Source organism: Natrix helvetica, assembly GCF_964273705.1.
Source record: "Natrix helvetica genome assembly, chromosome: 3".
Taxonomy (NCBI): Eukaryota; Metazoa; Chordata; class Lepidosauria; order Squamata; family Natricidae; genus Natrix; species Natrix helvetica.
The window spans coordinates 48,520,799-48,540,291 of record NC_138549.1 but is presented as its reverse complement, the minus strand read 5'-3'; the positions used below and the strand labels follow the sequence as shown (position 1 = coordinate 48,540,291).

Here is a 19,493-nt window from a genome sequence, read left to right as displayed (position 1 = left end):
TGCAATTTGGAGAGTAGAGTGAACAGCTTTAGGGTACGGCCAAGTTGGGCTTGCCTTATCACCAATGGCAAGAAGTTGGCGAAGATGAGTTGGGCAAGGCAGGGCCTGTGGAATGTAGGTAGGGCATGGGGTTTTGTGCTGTGATGGCTGTCATGGTTTGAGGCTTAAGGCAGCATTCCTCAAGGGCGGTTGTGGTACTGGAGCTGAATTAGTAACTTTGAAAGATTGTTGAGTGAATGGTTGTAAGTTGAGGACTACCTGTATTGAATACAAACAATATTTATCCAGTTATTTAGTCTAATGAATGTTCAGTCTATTAATTAATGAATTTTAAGGTGCAAAATTTCTCCAAACATGAACTATAAAATGCTCCTATCTGAATTTTTCAAAATCTTGTATATAGAGACAAGGCTATTCATAACAACACTATTAACATGTGTCATAAATATATTCTTTGCCATACCCAGAGAAATGATAGTACACATTAATTGTGTAAAAGCACTCCCTCTACTTTTTATCTTATCTTTTATCTTTGTTTTGTCTCTCTGTTTGTCATTCAGTTCTAATTCCATTTTAACTCTATTTTTATATGATTTTATGATTTTTTTATTTGTAAACTGCCCAGTCATTTAGATAGTGAGATGGGCAGGTGTCTACATTTGATAAATAAATAAAATAAAAAATAGTATTGGGAGAATTTTGGTAGAAAGTCTTCATGCAAATTCACTAATAGAAAACATGCATGGTACATTTAAGCTAAACGTTACCCGTAGGCCATGGAAACGGGAATTGCTGTAGAAAAGCTTCATTTGTTCTGCAGGAAGTGGTCCTAATACCTTCTGAATTGTAAAAAGTTGATCAATTTCACTTTCACCAGGAAACAATGGCTGCCCATCACTAAGTTCCCCCAGAATACAGCCTACTGACCACATATCTACAGACTTGCCATAAGGGGCCCTGGGGAAAAAAAAGGATATTCTGCTATTGCTCCTTGATCTCATATTTCTATAACATATTTAAGTATTTTACCCTGCAATGGTTTTAAAAAAATAGAATCAGTATCAAAGATCTTCAGACATAAAACACAAACTTCCTTTTAATAGCTTGCTCTTTATTATAGTTGCAATAGTCACAAGCTCACATTTAGCATATGTGAAAAAATATAGAAACAATACGAAGTGTCCTGGTCTACTAATATAACAAAATTAAATTATTCAATAATTATTCCTGATTAGCTTTAGTTTATAGTTTGGGTCATAAACTTCCCTAGTTACTGTGAAGACAACATTTCAGATCATTACACACAACTTGTAATTTAAAGAAAGGTTTTTAATACGTATCCGTCCTATTAAATCATGGAATACCTAAAGGAATCATTGTTAATAAGAGTTATTGAATCATACTTTCAATTTCCACAAGCCATCTTTGCCCTATTTGAAAATATATATTAGCAATACGATCTTTAAATACTATATCTCAAAAGAAAGCAAATCCTCAATTCAGCTCTTGCTATCAAACTAGGCAATTGACAAGAACAACTAAAGTAATAATGAACTGGGCTTATTAAATAGACCAATACTGAAGAGTGTAAATGTGTATTTTATATATATTTATATTTTTATATTTGTGTTGTATTGTACCAGGGGTTGTAACACAAATACATACCTATTTCCCTGGCTCAGCTGATAAGGAGGAGAGCCTGTAGCTTAGTGGCTAAAACTCCTGCCTAATATGTAATACAGCCCAGGTTCAAATCCCAGTAAGGGTATGGCTAGCTGATGAGAGCTAAATAGCTTGAAATAGATCTACACTAGTCTCCCTTTATTTATTTATCAGCACAAATACAACACAAATATAAAAAGGCAACATTAAAAATAAAAATATGGTTTTCTGCCTGGATGGTCCTCTGTAATGAGTCGAAGGACAGAAAGAGGGAGTAGTGAGCTCCCTCCCATATTTGGGCATACCAGGGGTTGTAACATAAATACATACCTATTTCCCTGGCTCAGCTGATAAGGAGGAGAGCCTGTGGCTTAGTGGCTAAAACTCCTGCCTAATATGTAATACAGCCCAGGTTCAAATCCCAGTAAGGGTATGGCTAGCTGATGAGAGCTAAATAGCTTGAAATAGATCTATACTAGTCTCCCTTTATTTATTTATCAGCACAAATGCCGTCTTTCTGTAAGTCTTGGTGGGAGGGGATGGGGTGCTGGCTTTGTTTCAGTAAGTGGAATGATTGGTTGTGTTACAACCAATCATGATACAACCACACAACCAATCATTCCACTTACTGAAACAAAGCCAGCACCCCATCCCCTCCCACCAAGACTTACAGAAAGACGGCAGCTCCGATCACATTTTAAGCCCACAGCTTGAAAATGGCAGGTGAGATCCTGCCGAAACGTTGCAAAGACAATCTCAACCTTACACGGGAAAAGACCCGAATACAACAAAACCAGCATATATATATATATATATATATATATATATATACACACACACACACACACACAATGATACACACACACACCGTGTGTGTGTGTGTGTGTGTGTATGTCACATTTTTTATAAATTCTAAGTTTACTTACCCTAGCAAGAGTTCAGGAGAACGATACCATCTGGTGGCAACATATTCTGTATAGTTTGCATTGTTACCTTCTGATAAATTCCGTGCAAAACCTTCATTAAAGTAATATTAAAGTGATCTTAACATATTGGTAATTCAGTAATATATTATCTTTTTAATCCTGAAATTCCATGTATGAATAAGGTTTTAAAAGATTAGAAAGAATAACTATAACATATTTATTAACTAGAAAAAAACCTTGACCATTTGAAATTAAATATTAAAAGGAAATGCAAAATTCATTTGTACTTGAGGGTTACTTTATATATCACCATATACATCCAGGTACATTAATGAAATGAAATATTAAAGTTTACAAATCCAATAATTTCAACTTAAGCAATAAAAAACATACATAGAAACTTCTTTGCACTTTATACAAAACCATATGTGTATCAACATCTAGTTCTTTGGACAGAATAATAAGTTCATTGGATATGCAACAGATGGTTTGATCATGGTATGTGCCATTTTCACATTAACATTGTAAATTTAGATAAGTGCTCAGGTGACTAATTCTACAGTTGTGAATGAGTGGGAATAACCTCAGTCACAAAAAATGAAATGGAACCTGAATCACCATAGCATAATAGCAGTGGGCATTTGTTAAAAGTGTTATATTCTTAGTGTTCTTCAAATGTACTACATGTGCTTCAGCAGATGCTTGTAATTAAGCAAGCAAAAAGCAGAATATTCAATACATAGAATGATATGCTTGCAATCTTTAGAGTCTCTTATATATAGCATTTCTAATTTTATCAGACAGCTGGAAAAAAAGCATACCCTGTTCAGCTAATTTCCAGTATTACAACAAACAGTATTGGCACTTATTCTCAGGGTAATATGTTTTAAGGTTACAGCTTTTAAAGTCAAAAGTTGCCCTAGTTTAATAGCTAAACTCACTAGGTACTTTATCCAGCAGACAGGCAACCTATCTTTCATCTTACTAAGAATGCAAATAGATTTTTGCGTTCTAATTATACATGTAGTCCTTGATGTATTACCATTTAACAATGGCTTAAAGTTAAAACAGAAAAAGTGATTTGACCTGTGCTCACATTTATGACCCATGGTTATGTAATCACAATTTTGGACATTTGGCAACTGCCTTTACAATCCGTTGCAGTATCCTGCTGATTGCAATCTGCAAACTTTTTAGCTGATTTCCACACTGTCCACTGGGAAAGCTGGATTTACTCAATAATTGCATGATTTGATTAGTGATCATGGCGATTTGCCTAATAACCACTGTAAAAATTGTTGTAAAATTGTATCAAATTGACTTGCCTTATGACTGCAATGACTTACAATGGAAATTCCGGTCCCAATTGTGGTCATGAGTCAAGGACTACCTATACAAATATTAATTTTAGTATGCACTTCCCAGTAACAATAACCAAAATATTGCTAACCAGAAAAACACTACTGTTTAGAACACTGAATTATGATAACCAGATAGCATACTGAGATGACATGATGGAATGTGTTTTGGATTCCCAAGAAAGGGTGTGTGCATTCCAGAGGAACAACAGACAGCAGAGTTTAGATAATTTGGTTGGGAGTGGAGATTTTTCAGTATTTCAGTATTGTATTAAACTATAATTAAAAAGGTTATTTACTGTCATAAAATAATTCAAATTATAAAGAATTGTAATAAAAAAAAACTAATTTTTTTTTTAAAAGCCTTACCAAAGTCACACAATTTCAAAATATCGTTGTGGCTTATTAGGAGATTTTCTGGCTTAATATCTGAAATATTCAAACACAAAGTTAACAAATCACAACATATACACTGTTCTGCATTAACAGACAATTGAAACAGTACAGCATATTATTTATTTACTGCATTTATACTCACCTTTTCTCCAAACACTCAAAATGGCATATTTTGGAAGGGAGGGTTCCCTAATTTTAATTCCACAGTAGCCTTATGAGGTAATTGGGCTGAGAGAGAGTGACTGGCCTGAAGTTACCCAGCTGGTTTTTATGCCTAAGGGATACTTAGAACTCATAGTCTCCTGTTTCTAGGCTTGCACTTTAATCACCACAGCAAACTGGTTTTCTTTCAAATTCAGAAAATTTTTGTAAGGAATCTTCAGCAAGAGACACATAATGGCCAAACTTCAAACTGAAGTTGTGGGTGCTCCAACACCAAGGGTTTTTAAGAAGATATTGAACAACCATTTGTCTGAAATGTTATAGTGTTTCCTGCTTGAGGAGGAAGTTGGACCAGAAGACCTCCAAAATCTCTTCCAACTGTTACTCTGATGAATTTTAGTAGATAATGACATCTAACTTTCCAGAAGTTACTGAAGCATGATCATAGAACAACCAATAGAAAGTATATTGGAATAATAGTTACCAAGTTTAACTAAATGTCTATACTAAAAGAAAGCTTATTGTCTGGGGAAAACATTTAGTTTTTAAACCTGAAGTTCAGTAACTTATTAAATTCAATTATGAATACATTTTAATGAAGTTACAATTACAAAATTAATAAAGAATTATCAGAATAAAGAAATGTATTAATGATAAAGAGACACGAGCAAAATGAAAATTACAAATTATTCACAAAGTATGTTATTTAGATTCATTAAAATCAGTGGGATTTCTTAGCTAACTCCCATCAATTTTACTTTAGAAGTGTGTTTTACTTATTATCGTAAAGAAAATTTTGCCTCATGTACTATTTTAAATTAACAAATAGATAATACATTTACAACAATTGGTGAAATCAACTTCCTTGCTAAAACATATTTATGCTTTCAGGAAAAGATACAGTCTAAAATTTAATTTACTTACCTCTATGAACAATATCATTTTTATGACACCAATGAATTGCTTTAATCAGCTGGTAGGTATAACTTTTTACTTTTTCAGGAGGGACTCCATTTGGCATTTCTTCCAGCAACTCAAGCATATTCTATATTCAACATCATTAAAGACAGAAAGAACTAAATTACAAACTCTGCAATTTAAGATTTATCCACTACCTAGAAAACTTTTAAACAACCATTAATGGCTTGTAATAGGGCCGTCTTATACAAGAGGAACCAAAAGAAGCATTTAACATGATCATGTAATTTATACAATATAAAAGGCAAATAAAAATAATTTCTAAAAGCAGCAAAGTGCTACCAATGCATAAAACAAAGCACAATAAAACCTAAAGCAGCAAATAATATTCTCGGTTAAAATAACAATCAGCAATGGTATTATGTTATAAATTTGTACACCAACTGTAGAGCAATTCAACTGGTTTTAAGAAAATGCATATTCACCAATTTCCCCTAAGATGTCTTTGAACTTGGTTTAGCTATTTTGATAACCTAGCCACTGTAGTTTATAAACCATAACTTATACATTAGCTTATTACATAAATCTAGGGCTACTGCTTCATCAATTAACTATATTTTAAAATGCTATTCTTTATTTAATATATAAAACAAATTATATTTATTTTCCAGTGAAAAAGATAAAACATAGTTGAAGATTATTTTCAAGCATAAAGAAATAAAATAGGATAAACTATTCCCCTCAATGTCAAATTTTAAGTTGATCATAAACAAAAATTACTGCAAAGACTTAATATTACTAAGACTGCTATAGAAAACTAATATCATGTATAACAGGACTGCCAAACTCGCGGCCCACGGGCCAGATGCATCACGCACTGGCCATGGCCCTGCCCAGTTTAGTGAAGGGGAAAAAAGTCCCAATACATCGTGTGATGCTGCCATGACAATGCGAGTTTGACACCCCTGTATTATAACATTTTTATACATAAAACATGTTTGAAGTTTAGCAATTTGTATTCAAGAACACCTTAGCATTTTATTTCTAAATAAATAACTTACTTTCTCTACATATTCAAACACCAAATACAATTTTCCTCTTCTTCTAAAAGCTTCTTTTAGTTCTACAATATTTTCCTGCTTCAAAGTACGAAGCATTTTAAGTTCCCGTAAAGTTGTTTCTTTGACCTCTTCATTTTCTATAAGTTAAAGAGTGAAAGGTTGTAAAACATATGCAAATCTTTTCCCAAAACCTGTAGAAAACTCTGTGATCACTAAGAGCTGACACTGAATTGATAGCACATTATTAATCAATCTTTAAATCCTCTCTGAGAAACAAACAGTCAGTCTAAATAGTCTTGTTCAAAATTTCACAAAAAGCAAGTTTCCTACTATATTTCATACTAAGCTATAAAATAGTTTCTTTTATTTTGGCTTAGCATAATGGAGGTTATTTGGCTAACTCATTTTAACTCAGCCACTATGGATTATTCAAACAAATCACTTAACTTTACATAAGAGTCTAGCAATAAATATTTATAATTCTTATAAACTGATTATTTAAGATATTCATCAAAATTAGGAAAAACAAATTTAATTTGAATTTCTATTCCCCTTAATAAAGAAGGAAAAAACTTTGTGCATTATTTAATACATTTCATTAGTGAGATATAACTATTACATTGATGAAAAAATACTATTACATATTACATTTTATCTGTAGTGAAATAGTATTTCAAGAAAATTACATTTTACCTATTAACCAATACTATTAGTAGTGAAAATTATGTGAATACTACATAACAATTTATCTATTTAGTATATTATTGTAAGATTGGCTATTAGAGCAAAAATATTTTATAGCAGAGTAACAGTAAATAATAAATCCCACAATTTGCCTTTCTCTTCTAAATTATTCTTCTTTGGCTGCCTTATTTTTCAATGTTTTTATTTAGTTATATTTATTTTTCATATTTCTTAACTACAATTTCCCTTAAAGAACTGTTGTTTAACTGTGTTAGATAAGTATTACTCTAAAATTCTGCCTGAGATAAAAGCACCTAAAAAAACTTTTTTGGCATTTTTAAAGGAAAATACATTATTCAGAAAAAATGGTAAGTGCCTGTGTATTTATAGTCCCAGGTCAATAAAGAAATGCTTATTTGTTGTGCAAAATATGATCTCAAATGAGGTATTGCACCTTTTGCTTAAAGTTATATTGTATATTGCTAAGCATAAATATAAAAACAATGGCTGCTACAGCTCTATTTACTGAGAAATAATCCTAAATAAATATGCTAAAAGAGTATTTTTACACTGAAGATAAACTCCTTTTACAAGCATTAATATACTAAAAAAATATACTTTTTTCTTCTTCTGTTTAACTGTGTCCGATTCTCAGAGACTGCCTGGACAAGTCCCTACAGTTCTTTTGACAAGGTTTTTCAGAAGAGGTTTGTCACTGCCTCCTTCCTAGGGCTGATTGTCGTTAAGTGATCACACATGGGTCATTAAGTGGACTGAGGCCCAGATCAGGAGCATGGGGTGCCTCTCAGGAAGGGAATGAGTATGCAGGGGTGCAAAAATCAGGATCTGAGCTCCATTTCTCCACCCTGCCAAAGAAGTTCACTCAGCCCACAGTAATCAGAGGAAGCCCTCTTGGTAGGCAACAGCATCTTGCCACTTCCCTGCTGGCTTTCCCACTGACTTTCTGGGGAAGCCAGCAGAGAAGATAGCAAATGGCAATCACAAGATAATGGGGCATTTGGCCACTGGCACTAAGTGTGAACAGGCTGTTGAACACCCAGATCACAGTCACATGACTCTTGGTGGGGTGGTGGTGTACATTTTATGATGGTCAGAGGTGCTTTCTGGGCTATTAAGCACCCTTTCCAAGGCTGTCAGAATTTTGAATTTTCATTAAATGACCAGTCAAGGACTACTTGTACACCAAATTGGCTCTCAATTCATTTCAGGTTCAATGCAAAATGAAAGAACATTTGTTATTAGTGCTAAGAGATCTTCTTCTATAACCCTTAAAAGTGAAACCAGAATCAGGAGATACTATTTGCTAGCTATTATTCCCTCAATGATCTAGAACCATGCACAGTTCAACTACTACATATTAAAACTACATATTAAGTCACGTTGGTTTTTCTGAATTAAATTTCTGCTGATATGTACACATAACAGACTCTGACTCAGCTATCTGGATAAGTAATAAATTGCTTATCAGGAAACATTTCAGATTAGTCAGATTTATTCTGAATGTACGGTAATCAAATCATAGTGAATTCTGTCTGAAATATGTTAATATCATAGTAAGAATAATTTAAAAATGCTGACTATATTTTCTAATGAAACAAAGCTCATTAATAAATTCAGTGTTTATTACCGCAATCTCACATATCTGGAGGTGCCAAATTGAGAAAGGCAAGTCTGAACAAATACAGACATGTAGAAAGCTTGCATATTAAAGCATATTAAGATCTCCACAATCTATCCAAGAAGTTTTGAAATAAAACTCTGATCTCTTCATAGTTGGTATGTTGACACAGGACAATAAATTCTTAAACTCCTACTACTGCACTATTCCAAATCTTGGATAAGAACCTATTAATTAAAAAAGTAAATGCACTATATATTCAAATAGAAAAAAAGTACCTTCACTGTCTTTGAATTTTTTAATGGCCACAATTTCATGTGTCTCCTAAAAAAAGGAAGAAAAATATATGTTCACCAGAAAGAATAGTCATATTTTTAGTTAGTAAATACCTGATATCATATTATGTTACAGATTTCTAGTCATGCATAGAGTTGCAAGTTGAAGCAGAACTTTTATAGCAATTTTTAAAGCTGGAGAACAGCTTTCTACCAAATTATTTTAACATTATTTAGTTTACATTTGGTGAGGTAGGCTTTTGTTCTTGCTGGTAGTTTTCAGAGCAATTGGATAAAGTTATTTCTGCTATTGTTTTGTATACATGCAAGGAAGAGAACTGTATGAAAGTATAGTTAATCACTAAATGATTAATTATTAATCATTTTAAATTTTATTTTTATTGTTGCAATTCTTCTCAGTACATATTATTATAAATTTTAAAAAATTAATAATCCAAAAAATATCTAAATCAGATTTTAAAAATACTAATTAGGCTTTTGAAAATTAGTTTAAATTTGAACACTATTCTTAAAGTATTTTTGTAGCAGGCTTTCTACAAGAATCTCATAATATGTCTCAGATTTTTCTTTCTGGAATGGGAAAGGAGGCAAAATGTGAGAAAAAATGTAACTACAAATTTTAAAAAGCAGTGCTGGGAAAAAACTATCTTGGCTCACCTATCTATATTTTATCCATCAGATTTACCTTACTGGCATCTAGTTCTCTCTTAACCTTTGAGGAGAATCAAATTTAGTCAGGAAATCTGCTCCTATCTTCTACAGGGATGACAGAAGCTTGGCATTAAATTTTCTATACGAGCCTAGTCCTCACCCCCATCCATCTTTGCAATTGAATTACAAATTGAATTACAATTGAATTAATACTTGGCTGGGGACTTCCGCTTCCGGGACCGAATGGCGACGGACGCGTAGTCCGCCGATCGCTCCCTTGGCGGGTTCCGAAAGGAACACAGGAGACTCGGGTGAAGGGTCTCCTGCCGAAAGACGGCTTGCTGGGACCCCCCGCAGTCGGCGGCAGCCGGTGGGGGTGTTTTCCCAGCTTCGCCTAGGCGCCGGGGAGCAGTGGGGGGGGAGTGACATCGCCTCTTCGCCGGACGGCTCTGGGAGGTTTCAAATTTAAGAAAAAGATACAGCCGAAGTGCGGTGAGGGGGAAATCTCTCCAAATCTTTTATTGGTTTGCTTATTGGATGGATTGCAGCTTGCTTGGAACTTGGTTTCAATTTTGGAAGAAATAAGATTGGAGGGGAGGGGAATCCACCCCCCTCGGAAAAGCGGCGCTTGTAAAATCTCTCTCCACGCAGAAGAGAGAGAGGGAGTTTAAAAACTACTTTCACTCTTTTTTAATAATGGGAAAATAATTTTGGACTGCAATTGCAGGAGAAAGGATGGCTGAACTGGCTCTTCTTTGAACTATGTATGGGAACTTGGGACTTGTTGTTTCCTGCCCACCTGTGAAGGCTGAGCCAAGATGGCCACTTCCTCCTTCTTCTTCATCCTTATGGAAAAGATTCCTTCCTTGCAAGATTCTATGGCTCTGAACTAGTCTCCACCCCAGAGATCTCTAGGAGCCTCTCTAAAACTTTTTTCCCTTGGATTTGGAACATTTGGACTTATCTAATTGACTTGACTAGAAGATTTATTCTCCTTTGGATTTGTTTGCCTTGTGATCTCTACCGGCTGTGCCCTCCTGCAGACGCCATTTCTCTGTAAAGATTTATAACAGTCTCTGAGCTTCATGATGGCTCCGAAAAAAGTACCGACTGGCAAGACTTCTTCGACCCCGACATCGTCTACTTCCAGCCCTGTCACCCATCAATCACAATTGGGGTCTTTTTTACAACCTAAAGCCCCTGAAGAAAGCTCAAAGGATTTATCTACTCAACAGATGCTTCAATCTCTCTTAAAGGGACAGGACGAAATAAAAAAAACAACTTGCAGATCTAAGTGATCGGCTCGGAGAAACGCAACAACAAGTCACACAAAATGAACAGAGAATAGGTGTACTGGAGGAGGGTGCGGTTGGGGTGAGGGAGGAGGATAGAACAATCCAAAGGGGGAGTGTAGAATTTGAAAACCACATGATAAAGATAGAATTTGAAAGGATGTCTTTTTTCCTTAGGTTTCAAAACCTGAAAAAAGCAGAGGAAGAAGATCTTAAGGAGATTATGACCACAATATTAGCTGAATATATTAATAGAGATAAACAACAACTTGGGTGGGATATTGACCTGATTTATAGGATTAACTCAGCATATGCAAGAACACATAATGTTCCAAGGGAAGTCCATGTAAAATTTCTTAGAAAAACCACAAGAGATGAGGTTCTACGAGCTCAAAGGGGTGGACCACTAAAATATAAAGATAAAGAAATAACCATTCTTAAACAGATCCCAAAGAAAGTAAGAGATAAGAGGAAGAAATACTCCTCTTTAGCAAAAAAGTTATATGATAAGGGGGTCTGGTTTAAATGATTATTACCAGAAGGCATGCTGATTTTCTGGGAGGGCAGTAGAACCAGAATTACTACAGTTATGGAGGCTGAGGCTTTCATGAAGAGGCATAGTGCTCTCCTAGATGGAATAGGGCAGCGATGGCGAACCTTTTTTGGCTCGCATGCCACAAGTGGGGGGAGCGCGGGGGAGTCGTGTGCGTGCGTGCCGCACCCATAATGCAACGCGCCCCCCCAGTGAGCATGCGCGCACAACGCACCCATTTTTACATGTTTTTTTCGCCCTCCCCAGGCTCCAGAGGCTTTATAGGAGCCTGGGGAGGGCGAAAAGAGCCTCCCCCGCCCCCCGGAGGCGGAGGGTTGTTTTAAGCGCTCCGAAGGCTTCAGGGAAGCCTCGGGACGGTCCCTGAACAGGCACGAGACGTGCGTCTCCATCGCCCGGGCCCGGATCGCCTCCGCCGCGCGGCACCTCGGGCCCGGTGTCCTTGTGCCACTCCGCCCAGCCTCAGTACGCTCGCCAGGGCCCGGCCTTCACATTGCCGCCGCCGCCGCCACCAGGACGGACTCGGCCAAAGGGAAGTCCGTCGGGCCTCGGCCGAGCCACCCTCGCCGCCTCCTCCTCCTCCTCCTCCTCTTAACTTACAAGTTCAAATTGAAGACTTTGGTAAAAAGTTTGATAACATAACAAAGATTTTAAATCAACCTAAAGATACAAGCAACTGCAGCCAAACCAGACTTATAATAGGAGCTTGGTTTGAAATGGTGGATGTATTTGAGAAGGCTAAAAGGGATAAGGACTTTACAGAATTGGAGTTGACAGACTTGATGAATGATAAATCGGATTTTCCTAAGAAAATTGATGGAAATTAGGGAATGGACATATTATATACAATTGAAAAACAATGTCAACTAGATTTTTTGGAGGGGAGGATATATGTTATGTTTTTGTTTACAGAGAGATTTTTTTGAGTTACAGAAACAGTGGAGATACTCATAGCAAAGCTTTATGACTTTGGGGAATAAGATGCAATTGTTGCAAAACTCCTTAATCAAAAATTTAAGGAAAAGCTTTATTATTAAGAAGCAAATGAGGATATTTGATTCTGGACAGATTAGAGATAACAGTTGTGGTTTATTTATTTAGCATATGGCAACAATTGTGGTAAACTTTCCACAAGTTAAATACAATAATAGAGTGTTAACAGAGGATTTTGCTTTTGCTTTACTGTAAACTGCTTTGCTTTTATAAATACTATACATAAAAAAGATAGGTCAAATAAGCTGCAAATAGATATAGAAGTTTATAAATTTGGGCCTGCTTCACAATGGGGGAAACTAACATTGTTGCAATATATTTATAAGTATACAACTGGGGGGATAATACACATATATGTGTTTTTGTCTGTTGTCCTTTTTATTGTACTTTTTCCCGAATGTTTTATTTTTTTATTTTTATAAAAAAATGATTAGTATTACTGAGAAAGAATACTATTTTGCATTTATCCAAAGGAAGGAGGAGTTTGTATTCAGGCTTATTTCCTACCAAAATAGGAGATAAAAGAATAAATGACACTAACAAAAATCCTATAGAATCCTCCCTATCAACCTAGGATTGCCAAATCCAATTTACAACTGTAGAGGTTCTTATGCCTGATTAATGTATCCATATGTATTCTTTAATATATGCCTGCAAGAAGCAACACCCTAAGGAAAAGAGAAGAAATGAGAAGAAGAAAAAAGAAGTACTGAAGAGGACTAGGATAAAAAATACATTAATCCAATTAATAATTGCTAACTAAAATTACATTCTTTGACCTAGGATCCACTTATTTACTTGCTTCATCCTGACTCAGGTCTTTGGGGAGGGATACTGAGTTCCTTCCCTCCTTTGTGCTTGTTGTCTTTTATCTTTATTTATTATGTTTTGTTAATTTTATTGTAATTTTTTAGGTTGTTGTGAGCCGCCCAGAGTCACTGAGAATTGGATGACATACAAGTTTAATAAATACTATTATCTGTATGTATCAGATGATCTTTCTCTTACACATAACATACTCTTGCACTACAGATGTAAGTATACACGCATACTGTGCATGCAGAAACTCTTTCTGTAGATACAAAACAATATGGAAAGAGGATAAGATAAGAGTGATGGGAAGAATAACATGATAGGGAAAGATAGGCATTATAGAAATAGTAAATTCGCCAGGCAAGCAGCCCTCCTCCCCCCTCAAGCAGCAGCTAATCTTCAGTGTAATTCATTGTATCAATATATTTTATCTAACCAATAAAACTTTTGTACTTTTCTATAGTTTGAGAATATAGATTCTTATCTTTATATTTAAAAAATTAAAACAAAGAACACTACATTATTTATAAAGCCTAGAATCTAGAATACCAATTTAAGCAAAGTTTTAAAGTAGAAATTCAGATTTTTTAATCAAAACTCTCAAAAGCATCTTTTTAGATTGGGTTTAGAAATAATTAGTTTAACAGAAAAAAAACATTTAAATACAACACTTTTGGTGTAATTCTCTACAGCAGCGTTGGATCATTGAGATTAAAGCAAAATAATAGTTTTCATAATGATCATTAGCTTCACTTTTCTTTACAATTAAGCAAATTTAACTTTTTCTGCAGAAAACAATAATTTGCCACTCTGAATTAAACTGTAGCCTATGACAACAAGAAACTATGTAAAAATCATGGATAAGCATTCTTAATGAAGGACCAAACTATAGGTAGATTTAAACAAGGAAAGGGAAGAAACAGCTTCTCATTCACAATGAATAGTACACAAGCCAGGGCAATTTGCAGGCATATGGAACCAAACTATGGTCTGGGAAAACCAAAAGAGAGATAATAAAGCACAACATAGATTGTTTTACTTACCTTGTGTCTGCACTTAAGCACAACACCATAAGCTCCTATAGTCCAAAATAAAATAAATAAATAAATAAAATTTCAACATTCATATGTACATTGTAGAAAGTATTATACATACATTTAAAAAGGCAAATAATAATAATAATAATAATAATAATAATAATAATAATAATAATAATAATAATAATAGTTGTTATTATTATTATTCTTGGTTGATACCTAGGACGCTGGCAGCAACCTCTATCAACCATTAGCACCAGTCAATGGTATTTGTGACACATCTTCAAATGTTCATTTGACTGAGTTTCATGTTTAATGAATAAAAGAAATAAATGCAGCAAAAATTACTGAAACACCAACTGACAACGTTCTTGAGAATGAACAGGTCAAGAGTTTGTGGGACTTTCAAATACAAAGACAGACATGTCTGACATCACTTTTGTGGAAAAGAAAAAAGTCTGGTTCATTGATATTGCAATACCAGGTGATGCACAAATTGAAGAGAAACAACTAGAAAAAATAACAAAATCCTGCAATCTGCAAATTGAAGTTGAGCGATTGTGGAGGAAGAAATCAATGGTTGTACCAATAGTAATAGGAGCCCTTGGAGCAATACCCAAAAGTTTGGCTAGATACATGGAGTTAACTTAACAGCTCTTAGGTCCTTGGTTAGTACCTGAACTATTAAGTTTTTACCAGTCCCAGACTGTGAATTGAATTGAAGACTAAATCTTAAATACTACTACTACTACTACTACTACTACTACTACTACTACTACTACTACTACTAATAATAATAATAATAATAATAATAATAATAATAATAATGAATATTGAAATAATGTAATAAAAACATAAACAGAATACTGGCAAGGAAAAACATTACATGTTCAATTTCCTCAAAAGATAGAGTGGAAAGTGATACAGATAAGATCTGGCAATGGTTTACAAATAGAATATTAAAATAGGAAATTAAAGGTTTGATTTTAGCTGCTCAAGAGCAAGCTATTCGAACTCATGCAAACAAAGCCAAAACTAAACAATCATCAAATGATTAAAATACAGATTCTACAAAGAAGCAGAAGAAACAGTAGATCATATACTCAGCTCCTTGCAAGAAGATTGCAGAAACTGATTATAAACAACAATATAATATAGTCTTCAAAATGATTCACTGAAACATTTATTAAAAATACCATGTGCACTAGTGAAAAGTTGGTGAGAATGTTTAGTTGAAAAATTAGTCAAAAATGAGCAGATTGAAATATTTTGGAATTTCTGAATAAAAACTGATAAAGTCTTAGCTCAGATTTAACTATGGGCGAAACGACAGTGTGGATAATTGATCTGGCAATATCAGGGGATAATAGAAGACAAAGAATTAGAGATCACAGTATCAAGATCTGAAAATTTAAGTTAAAAATTATGGCATAAATTGATCCTAGTGTTTATTGGCACACTTGGTGAAAATCTTGGGTGACACTTAGAAAATCTGTGCATTAATAAAATTTCCATCTGTCAATTACAAAATCCCACAGCGCTTGGATCCCCACATATATTATACTGAAACATTACTACATCCTAGGTTCTTGGGAAAAATGTAATGATATAAAGGCCAACACCATGTACAGAACGGGCACCTATGATTTCATGTTGTTGTGGGACTGTAGAGATTAAGTGAAAATTGGGTAGTAGGTTTTTAAGAAGCTTGACATCTAAGCATTATCTTCCTTAGTTTGAAAAAAAATACCAATTTTGAATGGTTGTAGCATAAAGCAGCTGAAGCAAAAGACTAAATTCCAGAAGTCCATTTTGAGGAGTATTGGTGAGCAAGAATGCTTTAATTATTAGAAAGTTAAATAATTTTTACACTAAAACATTTCTAAATGTACTCAGGGATAAACAGCAATATATACTAAGTGGTAAGATAAACATAATAGAATTAAAAATTTTCAACAGTACTGTATATCTACCACTTATTATCCACACATATACAGTCATAACTTACCAAAACCAGTATTTGTATTAAGAACCAACATTACTTTTTAAAAATCTGTGCTTGCAGAGGCATGGAAACGAGAAAACCTTCTGCGAGAGTTTTGAAACTCAGCATTATAATACAGCTCCAAGCTCAGTTGGACAAGCAATCAAGATCTCTTCTTGATTTTGAATATCTCACATATAAAAGGGTGTGCCCTTTCTTTCCCAGGCTTCAAAGGAAGAAAGAAAGCTCTCATAAGATTAGAAAACTGTAACATAAATAGTTAAAGCCTTTATGATAGAAAAATTGCTGTTCCATTCATTTTATTTTGTCCTACTATAATAGCAGTCATTTAGATTTTCCATTTTGGTTATATATCAGGAATTAATTTGGTCAAACAGCAGAAAAAATGAGTCAGTAGTTCTATCATGCCATATCAGAAAAATTGTGTTTCTAGCCATGGCAAAACAAAAACTGTATTCTGTAATCAATGTCTCATCTACGTCTTTCTAGTTATGCTCACATCGCTTCTCAAACCCCAATTAAATGTATTCATGAATATATGCTTACCTTCACCTACAACCCCAAGGATCTCAAATTTATTCATCACATTACCAATAATAGGAATCTTCATGAAGACAAATTTCTCATGGAACACCAATTGTACAACATGGCCAGAGAAGACCAAAATATTTGCAGATGTCCAGTCTGCAATGGTTGATAGGCTTTAGCACATTTATGTTCTAAGTCTGTAAAGAGATTCCTGCAAAGAAAATAAACATATAATTGGCATGAGCTAAAGTAATTTCACAAGATTTGTACTGAATGTACAACAGTACCTTCATTCAATACATTTGACTAATAGTTCTATTATAATGCACAAGCTATCAAAGACTATAATAACCATCAAAGTCTGATACAGTTTACACCAGGGTCTTAAATATATAATGCATAAACCAGGACAACATTATTTCATGTATTCCATCTTCATGGCACAGGGCCTAGTTACCTGCGGGATCGCGTCCTGCCCCATACATCCCTGCGACCCGTCCGCTCACACAGAGAGGGACTACTCCGGGTGCCGTCCTCCAGAGAGTGCCAGAGGGCGGCGCCCAGGAGTAGGGCCTTCTCTGTAGTGGGCCCCACCCTTTGGAATGACCTCCCCCCAGACATCAGGACAACAACCAACCTTCGCTCCTTCCGTATGAAGCTGAAAACCTACCTGTTTCGACTAGCTGACCTGGCATAATACTACAACCTCTCCAGCCCAGGGCATTTTTAATTGGTAATTTTAGTTTTAAGGGTTAATTTCACTGGGGTTTTAACTTTTTTAGGTATTGTAACTTATTTATTTATTTTTACCTCCTCTGTACGCTATATAATACTTTTGTACGTCGCCCCGAGTCCCTGTGGGGAGAGGGGGCGACTAATAAGTTCAAGTAATAAATAAATAAATAAATAAATAAAAGAGGGAAAAAAACAGACCCAGAAAACTACAGGTCTAACTTCAATGCCTGGGAAGATACTGGAAAAAATAATCAAAAACATATCTGTGAACATCTAGAAACAAATAAAGTTATAACTAGTAGACAGCACAGGTTTGTTAAAAGCAGATCATGTCAAACCAATCTTATTTCATACTTCGACAAAGTGACGAAATGCTGTGGACATAGTATACTTATAATTCAATAAGGCATTCAACGAAGTAGACCACAACCTACTTCCTGGTAAACTAGAAAAATGTGGGATAAACAGCATCACCACCAGATGGATGTAAAAGGCTGACAAATCATACTCAATGAGTAGTTCTTAATAGTACTGTATCTACAAGGAGGAAAGTAAGAGGTAGGGTACCACAACATTCCATCTTTGGCACATTTGGCATATAGATGAAGATACCCTTCAATATCTTCATCTATATATATAAAAGGCAAATATCACTTACTCATCACGAAATCTCCAGAACTGTAAAGCCTACAAACTTGAAATTTGGCATGTATGTTCCTCTTGGCTTCTAGGTGCTCGCTAAGAAAGGATTTTTCGAAATGACCATCAGATCATTAGTATTTCTTATACAGTAAGATGCTAAGGAGTTCTACTTCCCCTCCCCACCTGAAAAGAATTCTGTTCCAACTGCCAGTTGACATATTAAGATATTCTGATGCTAAGGAGTTAGACATTCTACTCCCCCTCCCCACCTGAAAAGACTCACATTCCGTTACCTCATTTCAAACTGGCAGACGTTCCACTCCTTCACTCAGGAGTGGTTTGGGGCTCCTTACAGTACTAAACATTGGTACCTCACGACAATGTCTACGCCTCCCACCTATGGAACTGCTTCTGCACTCAAGGTGGCGGGAGCGATATTCCCTTATGTGTTTCAATCACCAACCACCACTGAGCCAACAGATTGAACCAGAGTGAACCGGATTTATCCTCCATTGCCTGATCACATAGTTTCGTTGCGAAGCACAGGTATCCAGCTAGTACAGTAAATGACTTACATGAGGGAATAGAAGGGAAACATCAAATTTGCAGATGACACTAAGCTGGCAGGAATAGCCAACAGCCCAGAAGACAAACGCAGGATCCAAAAATATCTTGACGGACTAGAACAATGAGCCCTATCAATAACATGAAATTTAATGTGGAGAAAAGCAAAGTTTTACACCTAGGCAGGAAAAACCAAAGGTACAAGTACAAATTGGACAAAACCTTGCTAACTAGAAGTAATTGTGAAAGGGAATGTAACGTCTTGTCTCTCCAAAATTTCGCAAGGAAGCAGGACTCTTGTTCCAAAAGGAGCTTTTATTGAAAGGCTTGTGACAGTAAGAGGTCTAGACAGGAATTAAATCTTCCCACTTAAAAAACAGCAATTTAAAGCAGTGCAAACATAACCCCTCCCACAGTACAGCAATGCAGAAAACAGAAACTCACAGCAAGTTAAATTAAATCCAAAAGCAGAAGAAAACAAGAGGCAAAATTAACCTATATTGGATTGCTTTGGATAGTGTGTTTTTCTTTTTCTTTTCTTTATAATTCTACTTTGTGGATTGAAGTGCTCGCAACTTTTT

General features: G+C 35.1%; 1 protein-coding gene across 4 annotated transcripts in view; it reads right to left on the bottom strand.

The window, feature by feature from the left end:
• The window catches only part of CDKL5 (cyclin dependent kinase like 5), an 87,561-nt gene that overhangs the window by 28,011 nt on the left and 40,057 nt on the right, over positions 1-19,493 (bottom strand). For all 4 annotated transcript variants that reach the window (XM_081948747.1, XM_081948750.1, XM_081948749.1 and 1 more), the window contains exons 2-9: positions 16,990-17,182; positions 14,445-14,479; positions 9,085-9,130; positions 6,484-6,620; positions 5,429-5,549; positions 4,316-4,375; positions 2,589-2,679; positions 768-957 (exon numbers count right to left, since the gene is read on the bottom strand). In XM_081948747.1, coding sequence (XP_081804873.1) covers positions 768-957; positions 2,589-2,679; positions 4,316-4,375; positions 5,429-5,549; positions 6,484-6,620; positions 9,085-9,130; positions 14,445-14,479; positions 16,990-17,053 — 744 coding nt within the window. In that variant the 5' untranslated portion in view covers positions 17,054-17,182. The remainder of the gene's footprint in view (positions 1-767; positions 958-2,588; positions 2,680-4,315; positions 4,376-5,428; positions 5,550-6,483; positions 6,621-9,084; positions 9,131-14,444; positions 14,480-16,989; positions 17,183-19,493) is intronic.